This window comes from Anolis sagrei, chromosome 6, assembly GCF_037176765.1.
Source record: "Anolis sagrei isolate rAnoSag1 chromosome 6, rAnoSag1.mat, whole genome shotgun sequence".
Taxonomy (NCBI): Eukaryota; Metazoa; Chordata; class Lepidosauria; order Squamata; family Dactyloidae; genus Anolis; species Anolis sagrei.
In genome coordinates, this window is record NC_090026.1 from 129,726,172 (window position 1) to 129,745,716 (window position 19,545).

Below are 19,545 nucleotides of genomic sequence, written 5' to 3' on the forward strand. Positions count from 1 at the left end.
TTCCATTTTCCCCAGCATCATTGTCTTCTCCAAGCTTTCCTATCTTCTCGTGATGTGGCCAAAGGACTTCATCTTGGCCTCTACTATCCTTCCCTCCAATGAGCAGTCGGGCTTTATTTCCTGAAGTATGGACTGGTTGGATCTTCTCCCTGTCCAAGTCATTCTCAAACTTTTCTCTAACACCACAGTTCAAAAGCATCAATCTTCCTTCGCTCAGCCTTTCTTGTGGTCTAGCTCTCACATCTGTAGGTGACTACGGGGAATACCATTGCTTTAACTATGCGGATCATGGTTGCCAGTGTGATATCTCTACTCTTCACTATTTTATCAAGATTGGTCCTTGCTCTCCTCCCAAGAAGGAAGCGTCTCCTGATTTCCTGGCCACAGTCTGCATCTGCAGTCATCTTTGCACCTAGAAATACAAAGTCTGTCTCTGCCTCCACGTTTTCTCCCTCTATTTCCCAGTTGTCAATCATTCTTGTTGCCATAATCTTGGTTTTTTTGACGTTTAGCTGCAACCCAGCTTTTGCGCTTTCTTCTTTCACCTTGATTAGAAGGCTCCTCAGCTCCTCCTCGCTTTCGGCCATCAGGGTGGTGTCATCTGCATATCTGAGGTTGTTAATGTTTCTTCCAGCAATTTTCACCCCAGCCTTGCATTCATCGAGCCCCGCACATTGCATGATGTGTTCTGCATACTTGAATAGGTTGGGTGAGAGTATGCAGCCTTGCCGGACGCCTTTCCCAATCTGGAACCAGTCTCCTGTTCCGTGGTCAGTTCTGACTGTTGCTACTTGGTCCTTGTACAGATTCCTCAGGAGAGAGACAAGGTGGCTTGGGATGCCCTTCCCACCAAGAACTTGCCACCATTTATTCTGATCCACAGGGTCAAAGGCTTTAGAATAGTCAGTAAACCAGAAATAGATGTTTTTCTGAAACTCCCTGCCTTTCTCCATTATCCAGCGAATATTGGCTATCGGGTCTCTGGTTCCTCTGCCTTTTCTAAAACCAGCTTGAACATCTGGCCACTCTCGCTCCATGTCTTGCTGGAGTCTTCCTTGCAGGATCTTGAGCATTACCTTACTGGCATGAGGAGAAATAAGGGCCACTGTACGGAAGTTTGAGCAGTCTTTCGCATTTCCCTTTTTTGGTATGGGGATAGAAGTTGATTTTTTCCAGTCTGATGGCCATTCTTGTGTTTTCATATATACGGAATCTAATTTGAAGTAAATAACAGGACATTTCTATTCCTGTTTAACTGTACTTACTGGGTTGTTGTAGGTTTTTTCGGGCTGTATAGCCATGGTCTAGAGGCATTCTCTCCTGACGTTTCGCCCGCATCAATGGCAAGCATCCTCAGAGATAGTGAGGTCTGTTGGAACTAGGAAAAGGGGTTGAAATCCACAAGCATGTGGACAATTTCAACAGAAAGGAGGAAACCATGAAAATGAACAAAATCTGGCTACCAGTATTAAAAAAAACTCTAAAATTGCAACAGCAAAATGCTATTATGGGATCCTGGGAATGGTCTGGGAATTGTAGTTTCCCATAGTCTGTAGCCTTCTCTGGGTGCATTCCTGCTATAGTAGGAAAGTAGTGTGTCACTACTTTAACTGCCATGTCTCAATGCTATGGAGTCCTGGGAGTTTTAGTCAGGCATAGAAGGCCAATGGGGTTGCATCTGTGAGTGTGGTGGAGTCTCCTTCTCTGGAGGCTTTCAAACAGAGGCTGGATGGCCATCTGTCAGGGGTGCTTTGAATGCAGAGAGGAAACAGGCAGGGACATCTAATTACCTCTCAACAAAAATTTGCTCCAGGCACAGTCAGCCCATTTTATGCTAATCAAGGTGGTCAGTTGAAACATTCACACCTAGCTCCAGCAGACAAGAGTCCTTTGCCCCACCCTGGTCATTCCACAGATATATAAACCCTTTTTCCTAGCAACTTAGTGGTTTAACCCACTGCACCACCAGGGGCCCCAATAGGTTAGGAAACATTGAGATAACGTTTGGGACTCCAACTCCCATAATCCCTGACTCACGTCTATAAAGTCCTGCTTTCTTTCTTGTTGATGGGAGCTGAAGTCCAAGCCTCTGAGCGCAGAAACTCAGTATTCCTTGCTAGGAAAAGAGGCTTTCCCTATCCTGTTTCCAAAAACCAAACTTGGCACGAAACTTGTCAGAGCAGACATGCTGTATCTTCTATTTCGGAACAGAAATCATACAATTCCGAGGACATGAAGCTGTTGCACTGAACTCTGTTCAAGCTGTCACATTTCAAAATGTCTTTGTCAGTTCACCATCTGCCTTTTGGATCCATTAATTAATCCAATATATCGAGCAGGGAAGGAGGGGAATTTATTTTCGCTTGATGGATTGATTGGGTTTCATAATTTTTAATTTTTAATTTATTTTAAAATATTGACAGTACATTAAAATTAAAATATATATATTTTAATTGGATGTTGACATCAGCCACGGCAGTGTGCGTGCCCACTCATCTGGCAATAAGCCTCGTGGAGAAAAATCGAATTCATTTTTGAGTTGATCATGAGGATGTGAAACACTGAAGTCCCACTTCAGTAAATAAATAATGCCACTCAAGGTTTCAAACAGAAAAATGCTGGTAAATGTTGACATTTATCCAAAAATATCAGTGGGACAGTTATATTGATCCGTCACAACCACCTAGCACAGTGTTTCTCAACCTTAGAATCATAGAATCATAGAATCAAAGAGTTGGAAGAGACCTCATGGGCCATCCAGTCCAACCCCATTCTGCCAAGAAGCAGGAATATTGCATTCAAACCACCCCTGACAAATGGCCATCCAGCCTCTGTTTAAAAGCTTCCAAAGAAGGAGCCTCCACCACACTCCGGGGCAGAGAGTTCCACTGCTGAACGGCTCTCACAGTCAGGAAGTTCTTCCTAATGTTCAGATGGAATCTCCTCTCTTGTAGTTTGAAGCCATTGTTCTTTGTCCTAGTCTCCAAGGAAGCAGAAAACAAGCTTGCTCCCTCCTCCCTGTGGCTTCCTCTCACATATTTATACACGGCTATCATATCTCCTCTCCGCCTTCTCTTCTTCAGGCTAAACATGCCCAGCTCCTTAAGCCGCTCCTCATAGGGCTTGTTCTCCAGACCCTTGATCATTTGAGTCGCCCTCCTCTGGACACATTCCAGCTTGTCAATATCTCTCTTGAGTTGTGGTGCCCAGAATTGGACACAATATTCCAGATGTGGTCTAACCAAAGCAGAATAGAGGGGTAGCATTACCTTCCGAGTGTCGCAACCCCTTAACACAGTTCTTCATGTTGTGGTGACCCGCAACCATAAAATCATTTTCGTTGCTACTTCATAACTGTCATTTCTCTACTGGTATGAATCGTAATGTAAATATTGGATGTGCAGGAAGGATGTATTTTCATTCAAACTTGGCACAAATACCCGATATGGCCAAATTTGGATAGTGTTGGGGTTAGGGGTGTGATTTTGTCATTTGGGAGTTGTAGTTGCTGGGATTTATAGTTCACGTACAATCAAAGAGCATTCTGAACACCACCAACAATTCAAATGAACCAAACTTGGTACACACAAAACTCCAATGACCAACAGAAAATAATGGAAGGGTTTGGTGGGCATTGAACTTGAGTTTTGGAGTTGTAGTTCACCTACATCCTGGACTGTGGCGCAGTTGGCTGGGAGTCAGCTGCATTAAGATCACCACTGACCAAAAGGTCATGAGTTCGAAGCCAGCCCGGGTTGGAGTGAGCTTCCGACCAATTTGTGTAGCTTGTTGTCAACCTTTGTAGCCCAAAAGACAGTTGCATCTGTCAAGTAGGAAATTTAGGGAGGCTAATTTACAATGCCATAAAAATCTCCAGCAAGCATGCAAAGAATGAGGAAGTACTTCATCAGTGTCACAAATGGACGGTGAAGCGACAGCTCCCCTGGTGGCCAGAATACCCTCATGAAAAAGCTGGAATGTTATATAGCTTTTGCGTGTCTGTCTATATATGTTGTGTGTCTATGGCATTGAATGTTTGCCATGTATATATGTACATTGTAATGTGCCCTGAGTCCCCTGAGGGGTGAGAAGGGCGGAATATCAATACTGTCAATAAATAATAAATAAATAAATCCACAAAGCACTGTGGACTGAAACAATGATGGATCTGGACCAAACTTGGCATGAATACTCAATATGCCCAAATGTGAACACTGGTGGAGTTTGGGGAAAATAGACCTTGACAATTCGGAGTTGTAATTGCTGGGATTTATAGTTCACCTACAATCAAAGAGCATTCAGAAACCCAACCCCCAGGTTGAGAAACGCCGATCTAGCAGAAAGGGTCTTTTGCAAAGCCAATGGCTCTTAATCCAAGAACAAGGAATACACTGAGTGCACGACTACATTGTAGAATTAATGCAGTTTAACACTACTTTAACTGCCCTGACTCAATGCTATAAAATCCTGGGATTTGTAGTTTGGCGAGGCACCAACAGTCTTCGAGAAGTTAGACCTGGGGAAACTACAACTGCCAGGATTCCACAAAAGCCATGGCAGTTAAAGTGGTTTCCAACTGCATCAACTCTATAGTGAAGGTGCATTGAGATGCCATGACTCAATGCTATGGGATCATGGGAGTTGTAGTTTCCCAAGGTCCTTAGCTTTCTCTGGGTGCACCTGTACTATTGAACCGATGTCCACTTGTTTTCCCAAGAGATTTGCAGGATTTTCTGGAGGCAACACTGATGAAATCGTTTCAGGAGCTGAGTGTGATGTCTGTAGACAGTCCACGTTTCACAGGCATATAGCAGGGTTGGGAGGACTATGGCTTTATAGACTAGCACCTTGGTCTCCCTAGGGATGTCCCATCCTGAAACACTCTCTGCTTCATTTGGAAAAAAGCTGCACTCACAGAGCTCAGGGCGGTGTCGTATTTCTGTGTTGACGATAACTTTGGTGGAGAGGTGGCTGCCAAGGGAGCAGAAATGGTCAACATTTTCTAATGTTACACCATAAGCTGAATTTCTGACATTGGAGAGGGGCTGGCTGGTGAGTGCTGGAACAGCACTTTGGTTTTCTCGATGTTCAATGACAGACCGAGCTTCTTGTATTTATTTATTTATTTATTTGTTTGTTTACTTTATTTCTATACCGTTTTTCTCAGCCCTCAGGTGACTCAAAGCGGTGAACAACATTGATACAAAATATCACAAAACAAGTATAGGGCAATTAAAAACAATTGTAACATAAATCATTAAACATCAGAATAACAATCATTAGTGCTTCAACAGTAAAATCAGAATCCAGTCTCGTCATCCATTATTCCGTATTCCTATGTTCAATTACACTGTTTAATCAAATGCTTGTTCGAACAGCCAGGTCTTCACTTTCCACCGAAACGCCAGCAGGGAGGGGGCCGATCTGATATCTGCAGGCAGGGTGTTCCACAGCCGAGGGGCCACCACTGAGAAGGCCCTGTCTCTCGTCCCCGCCAAGCGTGCCTGTGATGCAGGCGGGACCGAGAGCAGGGCCTCCCCAGATGATCTTAGTGTCCTAGTCGGTTCATAGGAGGAGATGTGTTTGGAGAGGTAAGTAGAGCCAGAACCGTTTAGGGCTTTATAGGCTAACGGCAGCACTTTGAATTGTGCCCGATAGCAAACAGGTAGCCAGTGGAGCTGGCGCAACAGAGGAGTGGTGTGCTCCCTGAGTGCCGCTCCTGTTAGCAACCTGGTTGCCGAGCGCTGGACCATTTGAAGCTTCCGAGCAGTCTTCAAAGGCAACCCCACGTAGAGAGCGTTGCAGTAGTCTATGCGGAATGTAACCAGAGCGTGGACTACCGTGGCCAAGTCAGACTTCTGCGAGGGTGTTTAGAGTGGCTTGTAGGTCTTCTTCTGAATGCAAACAGATGACATTGTCATCAGCATACTGGAGTTCTATAACAGATGTTGTTGTAACCTTGGTTTTGGGTTTCAGTCTGAGGAGGTTAAATAGCTTGTCATCTGTGTGATCTCTCTGCTGTGCCACCTCTACAAAGTTCTGGAGAGACTCATTCTGCATAGAATTATGGAAAAAATAGACCCCTGTCTGATCCCACAGCAAGCTGGCTTCAGGAAAGGCAAAAGCTGCACATCGCAAGTGCTGAACCTGACTCAGCACATAGAAGATGGCTTTGAAAGACAGCAGACCACAGGAGCTGTCTTCATAGACCTGTCAGCAGCCTATGATACTGTGAACCACCGCCTCCTCCTGCGAAAAATGTCTAATATCACAAAGGACGACCACCACACCCGCCTCATAGGAAACCTGCTACAAAACAGGAGCTTTTTTGTTGAGTTCCAGGGCCAGAGAAGCAGATGGCGGAAACAGAAGAACGACCTGCCTCAGGGGAGCGTGCTTGCTCCATCCATGTTCAACATCTACACAAATGACCAGCCACTGCCAGAAGGGACAGAGAGTTTCATCTATGCTGATGATCGTGCCATCACCACTCAAGCAGGAAGCTTTGAGATGGTAGAACAGAGGCTCTCCGAAGCTCTAGGTGCTCTTACTGCCTATTACAGGGAAAACCAGCTGATCCCCAACCCATCTAAAACACAGACATGTGCCTTTCATCTCAAGAACAGACAAGCATCCCGGGCTCTGAGGATCACCTGGGAAGGAATCCCACTGGAGCATTGCAACGCACCCAAATACCTGGGAGTCACTCTGGACCATTCTCTGACCGACAAGAAGCACTGCCTGAACATCAAACAAAAAGTGGGTGCTAGAAACAACATCATATGAAAGCTGACTGGCACAACCTGGGGATCACAACCAGATACAGTGAAGACATCTGCCCTTGCGCTGTGCTACTCTGCTGCTGAGCATGGTGAGATGTGTGCCCAGTGTGGAACACATCTCACCACGCTCAAACAGTGGATGTGGCTCTTAATGAGACATGCCGCATTATCACAGGGTGTCTGCGCCCCACACCACTGGAGAAATTACACTGCTTAGCCGGTATTGCACCACCTGACATCCGCTGGGAAGTAGCAACCAATAGTGAAAGGACCAAGGTAGAGACATCTCCAGCTCATCCACTGTTTGGGTATCAGCCAGCATGTCAACGACTTAAATCTAGAAATAGTTTTCTAAGGTCTACAGAGACACTCACTGGAACACCTCAGCAAGCGAGAGTCCAAAAGTGGCAGGCTCAAACCCAGAACCTCAACCAATGGCTGATACCAAATGAGAGACTCCCCCCTGGGCACACAGAAAACTGGGCGACTTGGAAGGTGCTGAACAGACTGCGCTCTGGCACCACGAGATGCAGAGCCAACCTTCAGAAATGGGGCCACAAAGTGGAATCCATGACCGAGTGTGGAGAAGAGCAAACCACTGACCACCTGCTGCAATGCAACCTGAGCAGCTGGGTGTTTATGGATATAAGGAGATTTTCCACCAGAACTTTCCCAAAGAGCTGTCAGTATGATTAAAAGAGAAGCACAAATAAAGATGGTACAAGTTCCAGTGAATCATCTGAGCAACAATACTATGCCTCTGCTTATAGTCCATCTGTGCAGTCTTCTTGCAGCAGCTGATTGTTTTCCCACATGCACAAGGGAGGAGCTTCTTGCGGCAACACCAGAGGCACTCCAAGTGGCCAGATACTGCTCAAAGGACATTTAACCAGCTACCACGTTTGCAAAATTTGTGTTGTTGTGTTTTTTTTTTTTAATCTGTTTGTTTTGTTCTGTTAGAAATGTAATACAATGTTCTGGTTGCGGATGACACGATAAATAAATAAATCTGTGTGATAGATGATTTCCACTCCGGTGGGAAGATTCCCATCAACATGATGACCAACCTTAAAAACCCTGGCATAGACACTGAGAACTGGGATGCCTTGGCCCTTGAGCGGTGATGGCACGATCATCAGCATAGATGAACCTCTCTGACCCTTCTGGCCGTGGCTGGCCAGGCGTCAAGGCTTCCTTCTGCCCTTCTCTCCCTTTTGGAGAGGTTTGTCTCTAGCAGGGCGCACGGCTCTGCCTGCCTCTGCCCGCCTTTCCCGGCCTTTGGAGGCGGCTCAGGTGCCGGGGGAGGAGCCTTCGGAGCCGGAGGCATTGGAGGAAGCTCGGAGGCAGCCTTAGCCGCCTCCCCCGGAGCCCGGAGACCAGGAACAGAGCCGCTTTCGTCGCGCGTAAAAGTTGCCTCCCTCCCTTTGCGCGCGCGCTGTGCGTAAAGGTCTCCTTTCTTCCTTCCTTTCTTTCTTTGGCGCGCCTGCCTTCCTCCTCCGCCTTCTTTCTTTCTTTCCTTTCTTCCTTTCTTCCTCCTCCGAGGCACGCCATGAAGGGAGGAAGAGGAGGACGAGGAGGAGGAGGAAGGCGAAGAAGAGGAGGAAGGCACCGGGCCAAAGCCGCCGTTTGAACCCCAGGAAGAGGAGAGGCGAAAGGAGGAGGAGACCCTGCGGGGAGGGAGCATGGCTTCCAAGGAGCGCCTCTACGAGCTCTGGATGCTCTACTTCGCCAAGGTGAGGCTGGCTTTTGGGGCGGGGTCCCCCGCCTCTCCCCCTTGGAGGGGAATCTTTTGGAAGGGGGGGGGGGTGTCTCTGGAGGAGGAGGAGGGGGCATTCCTCTTGGGGGAGCCTTCTCTCCTGGGTGGAGGCATTGTTTAGGGGTTGGTGTATTTTGGAGAGTGTTTGGGGGAGCCTTGGATCCTGCAGGTGTTGGGAAGGGTTTATGCAGGTATTATTTAGTTGGGGAGACTATCAGGTTGGAAGTGTCGGAGTTGTTGTTATTGGGGGGGGGGGGGGCGTTGCTTCCTAGATTTGGAGATATTTATGTTTGGTGAGATTAATGTTCCTTTGGAGAGATTTGTGAGAATATTGTTCCTTGGTTTCTGCAGGTGTTTGGAGGTATTATTATTTGGGGATATTATTATTTTGAGGGTCCTAGAAGTATTATTATTTGGGGGATCCTTGGCTCCTGCAGGTGTTGGGAAGGGTTTCTGGAGGTATTATTTAGTTGAGGATGAGGGGTCCTGGAGGTATTGTTATGGGGGTGCTTGCCTCCTAGAGATCTGTTTTGGAGATTTTTGGAGAAATTCAAAAATATCACCGAAAGGGTTAAGGGTTCCTTGGTTCCTGCAGGTGTTTCTGGAGGTATTATTTGGAGAGGTATTTGGGGGATCTTGAGAAGTTACTGTTTGGAAGTCCTTGACTCCTGCAAGTGTCTGGAGGTGTTTCTGGAGGTATTATTATTTGGGATTATTATTATTATTATTATTATTATTATTATTATTGGGTGGTCCTGGGGGGTATTGTTATTTGGGAGATGCTTGGCTCCTGCAGGTGTTGGGAAGGGTTTCTGGAGGTATGATTTAGTTGGGGAGACTATCAGGTTGGAAGTCCCAGAGATCTTGTTATTAAGGGGGGGGGGGGGGGGCTTGCTTCCTAGAAATCTGATTTGGAGATATTTATGTTTAGTGAGATTAATGTTCCATGCTTCCTGCAGGTGTTTGGAGGTATTATTATTTGGGGATATTATTATTTTGAGGGTCCTGGAGCTATTGTTATTTGGGGGATCCTTGGCTCCTGCAGGAGTTGGGAAGGGTTTCTGGAGGTATTATTTAGTTGGGGAGACTATTAGATTGGAAGTCCTAGAGGTCTTGTTATTTGGGGGGGGGGGGGCGCGTTGCTTCCAAGAAATCTGATTTGGAGAGATTAATGTTCCTTTGGCGAGATTTGGAGACATTAATGCTCCTTGACTTCTGCAGGTGTTTGGAGGTATTATTATTTGTTTAGGGTTCTGGAAGTATTTCTATTGGGGGGTGGCTCTTGCCTCCTAGAGATCTGATATAAATAAAGTTTATTACTATTATTATTTGGGTGGTCCTGGGGGTATTGTTATTTGGGGGGATCCTTGGCTCCTGCAGGTGTTGGGAAAGATTTCTGGAGATACTATTTAGTTGGGGAGACTATTAGGTTGGAAGTCCCAGAGATGTTGTTGTTGGGGGGTCCATGCTTCCTAGAGATCTCATTTGGAGAGATTTATCTTTGGTGAAATTAATGTTCCTTTGGAGAGCTTGGAGAGCTTGGTTTTCCTTGGTTCCTGCAGGTGTTTTGGAGGTATTATGTTTGGAGGTGTTTGGAGAGGGGAGAAGGCGGGTATATAAATTTTTTAAATAAATAAATATTATTTGGGGATATGATTATTTTGGGGATCCTAGAAGTATTTTTATTTGGGGGATCCTTGGCTCCTGCAGGTATTGGGAAGGATTTCTGGAGAGGTATGGTTATTATGTTGGAAGTCCCAGAGGTATTGTTATTGGGGGGGCCTTGCTTCCTAGAGATCTGATTTGGAGATATTAATGTTTGGAGAGATTAATGTTCCTTTGGCAAGATTTGGAGATTTAATGTTCCTTGGTTTCTGCAGGTGTTTGGAGGTGTTTCTGAAGATATTATTACATGGGATTATTATTATTTTTGGGCGGTCCTGGAGGTATTGTTATTTGGGGGAGCCTTGGCTCCTGCAGGTGGTGGGAAGGGTTTCTGGAGATATTATTTAGTTGGGGAGACTATTAGGTTGGAAGTCCTAGAGGTCTTGTTATTGGGGGGGGGGGGGGGTCTTGCTTCCTAGAAATCTGATTTGGAGGTATTTATGTTTTCTTCCTAGAGATCTGATTTGGAGATATTTATGTTTGGTGAAATTAATGTTCTATGCTTCCTGCAGGTGTTTGGAGGTATTATTTGGGGATATTATTATTTTGAGGGTCCTAGAAGTATTGTTATTTGGGGGATCCTTGGCTCCTGCAGGTGTTGGGAAGGGTTTCTGGAGGTATTGTTAGTTGCGGGACAAATACTATTACGTTTAGAAGTTCTGGAGGTATTGTTATGGGGGTGGGGGGGGGGTGGGCTCTTGCCTCCTAGAGATCTACTTTAGAGATTTTGGAGAGATTAAAAAATATCACCAAAAGGGTTCCTGGAGGTGTTTCTGGAGATATTATTTGGAGAGGTATTTGGGGGATCTTGAGAAACTACTGTTTGGAGGTCCTTGGCTCCTGCAAGTGTCTGGAGGTGTTTCTGAAGGTATTATCATTTGGGATTATTATTATTATTATTGGGTGGTCCTGGAGGTATTGTTATTTGGGGGATCCTTGGATCCTGCAGGTGTTGGGAAGGGTTTCTGGAGGTATTATTTAGTTGGGGAGACTATTAGGTTGGAAGTCCCAGACGTCTTGTTGTTGGGGGGTCCTTGCTTCCTAGAGATCTGATTTGGAGGTATTTATGTTTGGTGAGATTAATGTTCCATGCTTCCTGCAGGTGTTTGGAGGTATTATTATTTGGGAATATTATTATTTTGGGGGATCCCTGGCACCTGCAGGTGTTGGGAAGGGTTTCTGGAGGTATGGTTACTAGTTGGGGAGACTATCAGATTGGAAGTCCCAGATGTCTTGTAATCGGGGAGGGGAGGGTTTGCTTCCTAGTAATCTGATTTGTACATCTTTATGTTTGGTGAGATTAATGTTCATTTGGAGAGATTGGTGAGAATATTGTTTCTTGGTTCCTGCAGGTGTTTGGAGGTGTTTCTGGAGGTATTATTTAGTTGGGGATAAATACTATTGTGTTTAGGGGTTCTGGAGGTATTGTTATTGGGGGAGGGGGCCTCTTGCCTCCTAGAGATATGATTTGGAGATTTTTGGAGAGATTCAAAAATATCACCAAAAGGGTTAAGGGTTTCTTGGTTCCCGCAGGTGTTTCTGGAGGTATTATTTGGAGAGGTATTTGGGGGCACTTGAGAAACTATTGTTTGGAAGTCCTTGACTCCTGCAAGTGTCTGGAGGTGTTTCTGGAGGCATTATTATTTGGGAATATTATTATGTATTGGGGAGCTATTGTTATTTGGGGGATCTTTGGCTCCTGCAGGTGTTGGGAAGGGTTTCTGTAGGTATGGTTAGTTGGGGAGACTATTAGGTTGAAAGTCCCAGAGGGGTCTTGTTGTTGGGGGGTCCTTTCTTCCTACAGATCTGATTTGGAGATATTTATGTTTGGTGAGATTAATGTTCCATGCTTCCTGCAGGTGTTTGGAGGTATTATTATTTGGGAATATTATTATTTTGGGGGATCCCTGGCACTTGCAGGTGTTGGGAAGGGTTTCTGGAGTATTATTTAGTTGGGGAGACTGTTAGGTTTGAAGTCCTAGAGGTCTTGTTATGGGGGGGGGGGGGGGTCTTGCTTCCTAGAAATCTGGTTTGGAGATATTTATGTTTGGTGAGATTAATCTTCCTTTGGTGAGATTTGGAGAGATTAATGTTCCTTGGTTTCTGCAGGTGTTTGAAGGTATTATCATTTGTTTAGGGGTTCTGGAAGTATTTTTGGAGATTTTTGGAGAGATACAAAAATATCACCAAAAGGGTTAAGGGTTCCTTGGTTCCCGCAGGTGTTTCTGGAGGTATTATTTGGAGAGGTATTTGGGGGATCTTGAGAAACTACTGTTTGGAAGTCCTCAGCTCCTGCAGGTGTCTGGGGGTGTTTCTGGAGGTATTATTATTTGGGGATATTGTTATTATTATTGTTTGGGTGCTCCTGGAGGTATGGTTATTTGGGGGCCCTTGGCTCCTGCGGGTGTTGGGAAGGGTTTCTGTAGGTATGGTTAGTTGGGGAGACTATTAGGTTGGAAGTCCTGGAGGTCTTGTTGTTTGGGGGTCCTTACTTCCTAGAGATATGATTTGGAGGTATTTATGTTTGGCGAGATTAATGTTCCTTTGGAGAGATTAGTGTCCTTGGTTCCTGAAGGTGTTTGAAGGTATTATTATTTACGGATATTATTATTTTGGGGGTCCTAAAGGTATTGTTTATTTGGGGGATCCTTGGCTCCTGCAGGTGTTGGGAAGGGTTTCTGGAGATATTATTTCGTTGGGGAGACTATTATGTTTGAAGTCTGGAGGTCTTGCTATTTGGGGGGGGGGGGGGGCTTGCTTCCTAGAAATCTGATTTGGAGAGATTAATGTTCCTTTGGTGAGATTTGGAGAGATTAATGTTCCTTCGTTTCTGCAGATGTTTGCAGGTGTTTCTGGAGGTATTATTTAGTTGGGGATAAATACTATAATATTGAGGGGTCCAGGAGGTATTGTTATTGGGGTGCTCTTGCCTCCTAGAGATCTGCTTTGGAGATTTTTGGAGAAATTCAAAAATATCACCAAAAGGGTTAAGGGTTCCTTGGTTCCTGCAGGTGTTTCTGGAGGTATTATTTGGAGAGTTATTTGGGGGATCTTGAGAAACTACTGGTAGGAAGTCCTTGGCTCCTGCAAGTGTCTGGAGGTGTTTCTGGAGGCATTATTATTTGGGAATATTATGTATTGGGGAGCTATTGTTATTTGGGGGATCCTTGGCTCCTGCAGGTGTTGGGAAGGGTTTCTGGAGATACTATTTAGTTGGGGAGACTATTTGGTTGGAAGTCCCAGAGATCTTGTTGTTCAGGGCTCTATGCTTCCTAGAGATCTGATTTGGATATCTTTGGTGAGATTAATGTTCCTTTGGAGAGATTGGAGAGATTAGTTTTCCTTGGTTTCTGCAGGTGTTTGGAGGTATTATTATTTGGGGATATGATTATTTTGGGGATCCTAGAAGTATTTTTATTTGGGGGATCCTTGGCTCCTGCAGGTATTGGGAAGGATTTCTGGAGGTATGGTTCATTGGGGAGACTATTCCATTAGAAGTCCCAGAGATCTTGTTATTGGGGGGGAGAGGTTCCTTCCTAGAAATCTGATTTGGAGAGATTAACGTTCCTTGGTGTCTGCAGGTGTTTGGAGGTGTTTCTGGAGGTATTATTTAGTTGGGGATGAATACTGTTATATTGAGGGGTCCTGGAGGTATTGTTATTGGGGATTTCTTGCCTCCTAGAGATCTGATTTGGAGAGATTATTTTTCCTTTGGCAAGATTTGGAGATTAATGTTCCTTGGTTTCTGCAGGTGCTTGGAGGTGTTTCTGGAGATATTATTATTATTTGGGGGTCCAGGAGATATTGCTATTTGGGTGATCCTTGGCTCCTGCAGGTGTTGGGAAGGGTTTCTGGAGATATTGTTAGTTGAGGAGACTATAGTGTTGGGGGTCCCAAAGGTATTGTTATTGGGGGGCCTTTGCCTCCTGAGATCTGATTTAGAGATTTTTGGAGAGATTAGCGTTAAGGGTTCCTTGGTTCCTGCAGGTGTTTCTGGAGCTATTATTTGGGGATATTATTTGGAGAGGTATTTAGGGGGTTCTTGGCTCCTACAGGTGATCTGGGGGCTTCTGGATATACTGCTAATTGAGGACCTTGAAGGTGTTTTGGGGGACTTTCTTAAAATATTACAATTTGGGGATATTTTTACTTTGTGCTATTGTTATTTTAAGGGGCCCTTGGCTCCTGGAGATCTTATTGGGGGACTTTCTTGAGAAACTACTGTTTGGAAGTCTTTGGCTCCTGCAGGTGTCTGGAGGTATTATTATTTGGGGATATTTGATTATTTTGGGGATCCGGGTGTATTGTTATTTGCTCTTTGACATCTACAGGTGATTTGGGGGCTTTGGAGATACTACTATTGGGAGGGAGGGATTCCTTAGTTCCTACAAGTGTTTGGGGGTGTTTCTGGGGGTATTATTTTGGAGATATTATTATTATTATTATTATTATTATTATTATTATTATTATTATTTTGAGGGTCCTGGAGGTATTGTTATCTGTTCTTCGGCTCCTACAGGTGCTTTGGGGGCTTTGGAAATACTATTGGGAGAGGGGATTCCTTGTTTCCTGCAAGTGTTTAGAGATGTTCCTGAAGGTATCATTTGGGGGTATGATTTGGAGATGTATTTGGGGGGTTCTTGACTCCTACAGGTGATCTGGGACCTTCTGGAGATACGACTATTTGAGGATCCTGGATGTTTTTGGGGGACTTTCTTAAAATATTACAGTTTGGGATATATTTGTACTTTGAAGTATTATTACTTTAAGAGGCCCTTGGCTCCTGGAGATCTTCTTAGGAGACTTTCTTGAGAAACTACTGTTTGGAAAAGTTCTTGGCTCCTGCAGATGTTTCTATAGGTATTATTATTGGGGGCGTCCTAGACGTATTGTTATTTACTCTTTGACTCGTACAGGTATTTTGGGGTTCATAGAAGCATTGTAATTCAAGGGTCCTTGGCTTCTGGGTGTATTATTTTGGGGTGTCTGGTGTATTATCATTTAGGATTCCTTGGAGGTACTATGTGAAGGTATTACTGTTTGGGGATCCTGGGCTAATCAAAGATACTACTTGGGGTTCCGTTGCTATTGTTGTTATTGAAATATTATTATTTGGAGCTCCTTGAAGACACTCTTTCAGGTGCTACTTGGGGGTTTCACTCTCTTGAGCTACTTGTTGGAGATATGGTTACTTGAGAGACCTGTGGCTACTCTTTGCTCCTAGGAGGGCCACCTGTGACCTTGCCTCCTGTTTGGAGAAGGTACAAACTCCCTCCTTTTGGAGATGAGAGCTGACCAAGCCACCTGGAAAAGCTTCCTCCCAGCTGTCCCATCTGTCTGGCCATCTTTACCTTCCAACTGTGGTCTCATTGGACTGTCTTAAAGGCAAATTGTCTTCTTTTTGTGGATCTTACCTGCACAGCTCCACTTGAGGTTGTCTCAAACCCATTTGCTTCCTTTATTTATCGTGTCAGAAGCAAACTGAGGATGGAGTTGTAATGTATTTACAAAACACAAAGTTTAGAAAACTTGGCATTCTATTAAATGTCCTTTGACCAGTATCTGGCCACTTGGAGTGCCTCTGGTGTTGCCGCAAGAAGGTCCTCCATTGTGCATATGGCAGGGCTCAGGGTGCATTGCAGCAGGTGGTCAGTGGTTTGCTCTTCTCCACACTCGCATGTCGTGGATTCCACTTTGTGGCCCCATTTCTTAAGGTTGGCTCTGCATCTCGTGGTGCCAGAGCGCAATCTGTTCAGCGCCTTCCACGTTGCCCAGTCTTCTGTGTGCCCAGGTGGGAGTTTCTCCTCTGGTCTCAGCCACTGATTCTGCTTCTGTGTTTTCTCCTGCCACTTTTGGACTCTTGCTTGCTGAGGTGTTCCTTTTGAGTATCTCTGTAGACCTTAGGAAGCTATTTCTTGATTTAAGCCGTTGGCGTGCTGGCTGATACCCAAACAGGGCCTGATATGTCACTGCCTTGGTCCTTTCATTGCCGGCTGCTACTTCCTAGCGGATGTCAGGTGGTGGTGCAATACCAGCTAAACTGTATAATTTCTCCAGTGGTATAGGGTGTAGACATCCTGCGATAATGTGGCATGTCTCATTAAGAGCCACATCCACTGTTTTAGCCTGGTGAGATGTATTCCACACTGGGCATGCCTACTCAGTAGCATAGCACAAGGGCATATGTCTTCACTGTGTCCGATTGTGATCCCCAGGTTGTGCCAATCAGCTTTCGTACGATATTATTTCTAGCATCCACTTTTGGCTTGATATTCAAACAGTGCTTCTTGTAAGTCAGAGCACAGTAACTTCCAGGTAATTGAATGTGCTGCAATGCTCCAGTGGGATTCTTTCCCAGGTCATCCTCAGAGCTCAAGATGCTTGTCTGTTCTGAAGGTAAAAAGTACATGTCTGCATTTTAGATGGATTAGGAATCAGCTGGTTTTCCCTGTAACAGGCAGTAAGAGCACCTAAAGCTTCAGAGAGCTTCTGTTCAACCATTTTAAAGCTCCTTACTTGGGTGGTGATGGCATGATCGTTAGCATAGACGAAACACTCTATTCCTTCTGGCAGTGGCTGATCATTTGTGTACATGTTAAACATTGATGACCCTTGAGACAGGCCGCTCTTCCGTTCTTGTTGTTGCTTCTCTGGCCAATTGTGACAACTGTAATAATAATAAATAAATATGTGGCCACCCTCCGCACTTCAAGGGGTCCTGAATAATAATAGTAACAATAATAACAAACCATTATTCTGAAATCTATTCTTATTATTAATAACTAACTGTTCCCTGCCATGCATTGCTGTGGACCAGGATGTATTTTCAGAAATACCCACTACGCCCTTGGGAGTTGCAGTTGCTGGGATTTATAGTTCATCTACAATCAAAGAGCATTCTGAACTCCACCAACGATGGAATTGAACCAAACTTGGCACACAGAACTCCCATGACCAAAACAGAAAATACAGGAAGGGTTTGGTTGGCATTGACCTTGGGTTTTGGAGTTGTAGTTCACCTACATCCAGAGAGCACTGTGGACTCAAACAATGAGGGGTCTAGACCAAAGTTAGGACGGATACTCATTATGCCCAAATGCGATCACTGGTGGAGTTTGGGGAAAACAGACATTGACATTTAGAGGTTGTAGTTGCTGGGATTTATAGTTCACCTACAATCAAAATGCATTCTGAACTCCACCAACGATGGAATTGAACCAAACTTGACACACACAACTCCCATGACAGAAACAGAAAATACTGGAAGGTTTTGGTGGGCATTGACCTTGATTTTTGGAGTTGTAGTTCACCTACATCCAGAGAGCACTGTGGACTCAAACAATGATGGATTTGAACCCAACTTGGCACAGATACTCAAGATGCCCAAATGTGAACACTGGTGGAGTTTGGGGAAAATAGATTTTGACATTTGGGAGTTGTAGTTCGTGGATTTATGGTTCACCAACAATCAAACAGCATTCTGAACTCCACCAACGATGGAATTAAACCAAACTTCCCACACAGAACTCCCATGACAGAAACAGAAAATACTGGAAGGGTTTAGTGGGTATTGAACTTGAGTTTTGGAGTTGTAGTTCACCGACATCCAGAGAGCACTGTGGACTCAAACAATGAGGGGTCTGGACCAAAGTTAGGACAAATACTCAATATGCCCAAATGTGAATACTGGTGGAGTTTGGGGAAAACAGACCTTGAGATTTGGGGGTAGTAGTTGCTGGGTTTTATAGTTCACCTATAATCAAAGAGCATTCTGAACTCCACCAATGATGGAATTGAACCAGACTTGACACACACAACTCCCATGACAGAAACAGAAAATACTGGAAGGGTTTAGACCTTGAGTTCTGGAGTTGTAGTTCACCTACATCCAGAGAGCACTGTGTACTCAAACAATGATGGATCTGGACCAAAATTGGCACGAATACTCCATATGCCCAAATGTGAACACTGGTGGAGTTTGGGGAAAATAGACCTTGACATTTGGGAGTTGTTGTTGCTGGGATTTATAGTTCACCTACAATCTGAACTCCACCAACGATGGAACTGAACCAAACTTGGCACACAGAACTCCCATGACCAAAACAGAAAATACTGGAAGGGTTTGGTGGGCACTGACCTTTGGGAGTTGTAGTTCATCTACATCCAGAGAGCACTGTGGACTTGAACAATGATGGAATTGAACCAAACTTGGCACGCAGAACTCCCATGACCGACAGAAAATACTGGAAGTGTTTGATGGGCATTGACCTTGAGTTTTGGAGTTGTAGTTCACCAAGATCCAGAGAGCACTGTGGAGTGAAACAATGATGGAGCTGGACCAAACTTGGCACAGATACTCAATATGCCCAAATGTGAACCCTGGTGGAGTTTGGGGACCTTGACATTTCGGAGTTGTTGTTGCTGGGATTTATAGTTCACATACAATCAAAGAACATTCTGAACCCCACCAACAATATAATTGGGCCAAACTTCCCACACAGAACCCCCAAGACCAATAGAAAATAGTGTGCTTTCTGATGGTTTTTGGTGACTTCTCTAACACCCCGTTGCGACTCCCAGTTTGGGAATCGCTGCTCCAAAGAATACTAAAGGAAGGGGAGTGACCCCTTTCCGACGGAAAAGAGAGGAGATTCCAACTGAACATGAGGAAGAACTTCCTGTCTGTGAGAGCCGTTCAGCAGTGGAACTCTCTGCCCCAGAGTGTGGTGGAGGCTCCTTCTTTGGAAGCTTTTAAACAGAGGCTGGATGGCCATCTGTCAGGGGTGATTTGAATGCAACATTCGTGCTTCTTGGCAGAATGGGGTTGGACTGGATGATGGCCCAGGAGGTCTCTTCCAACTCTTTGATTCTATGATTCTAAGTACCTGCTGTGATGTCAACAATGGCCTTGTTTTCTTCTTTTTCCTAGAAGAGCTTTCCCTTAAACCTCTCCGAACCTTCTTTCTGGCTTCCTGCAGAAATCTAAAAACCAGGCTCAGGTTGCATCACCTGTTACCTGAGTTGGAAGGAGAGAGGAAATGCTGCCAACCTCCAGGATAACCAAACAAACAAACAAACTGGGATTTCAACTACTCATCATAATATTATGATCCCACCTTTTGCTCTGTTAAGGCAGGTTGCAGAAGTTAAAATTAGCCCAGTGGAAATGTGTCACTCTTCCTTTGGAAATGAAACGCTTCATGAAACGGTTGGATTAAACCATAAGTGAAATGATAACCAGGAAACTCTTGGAAAGTCTTCCTTCTTTCCAGCTTCCTGTTGCTCCAGAAATTTCTGCCTTTGGGGAGGTCGGTGCCCTTTTGCATTAGCAAAAAATGGGAG

General features: G+C 44.9%; 1 protein-coding gene across 1 annotated transcript in view; it reads left to right on the top strand.

Annotated features, from left to right (window-relative positions):
* Positions 1-8,076: 8,076 nt before the first annotated feature.
* The window catches only part of NBEAL2 (neurobeachin like 2), a 248,250-nt gene continuing 236,781 nt past the window's right edge, over positions 8,077-19,545 (top strand). The window contains exon 1 of the mRNA XM_060782698.2: positions 8,077-8,515. Coding sequence (XP_060638681.2) covers positions 8,465-8,515 — 51 coding nt within the window. The 5' untranslated portion in view covers positions 8,077-8,464. The remainder of the gene's footprint in view (positions 8,516-19,545) is intronic.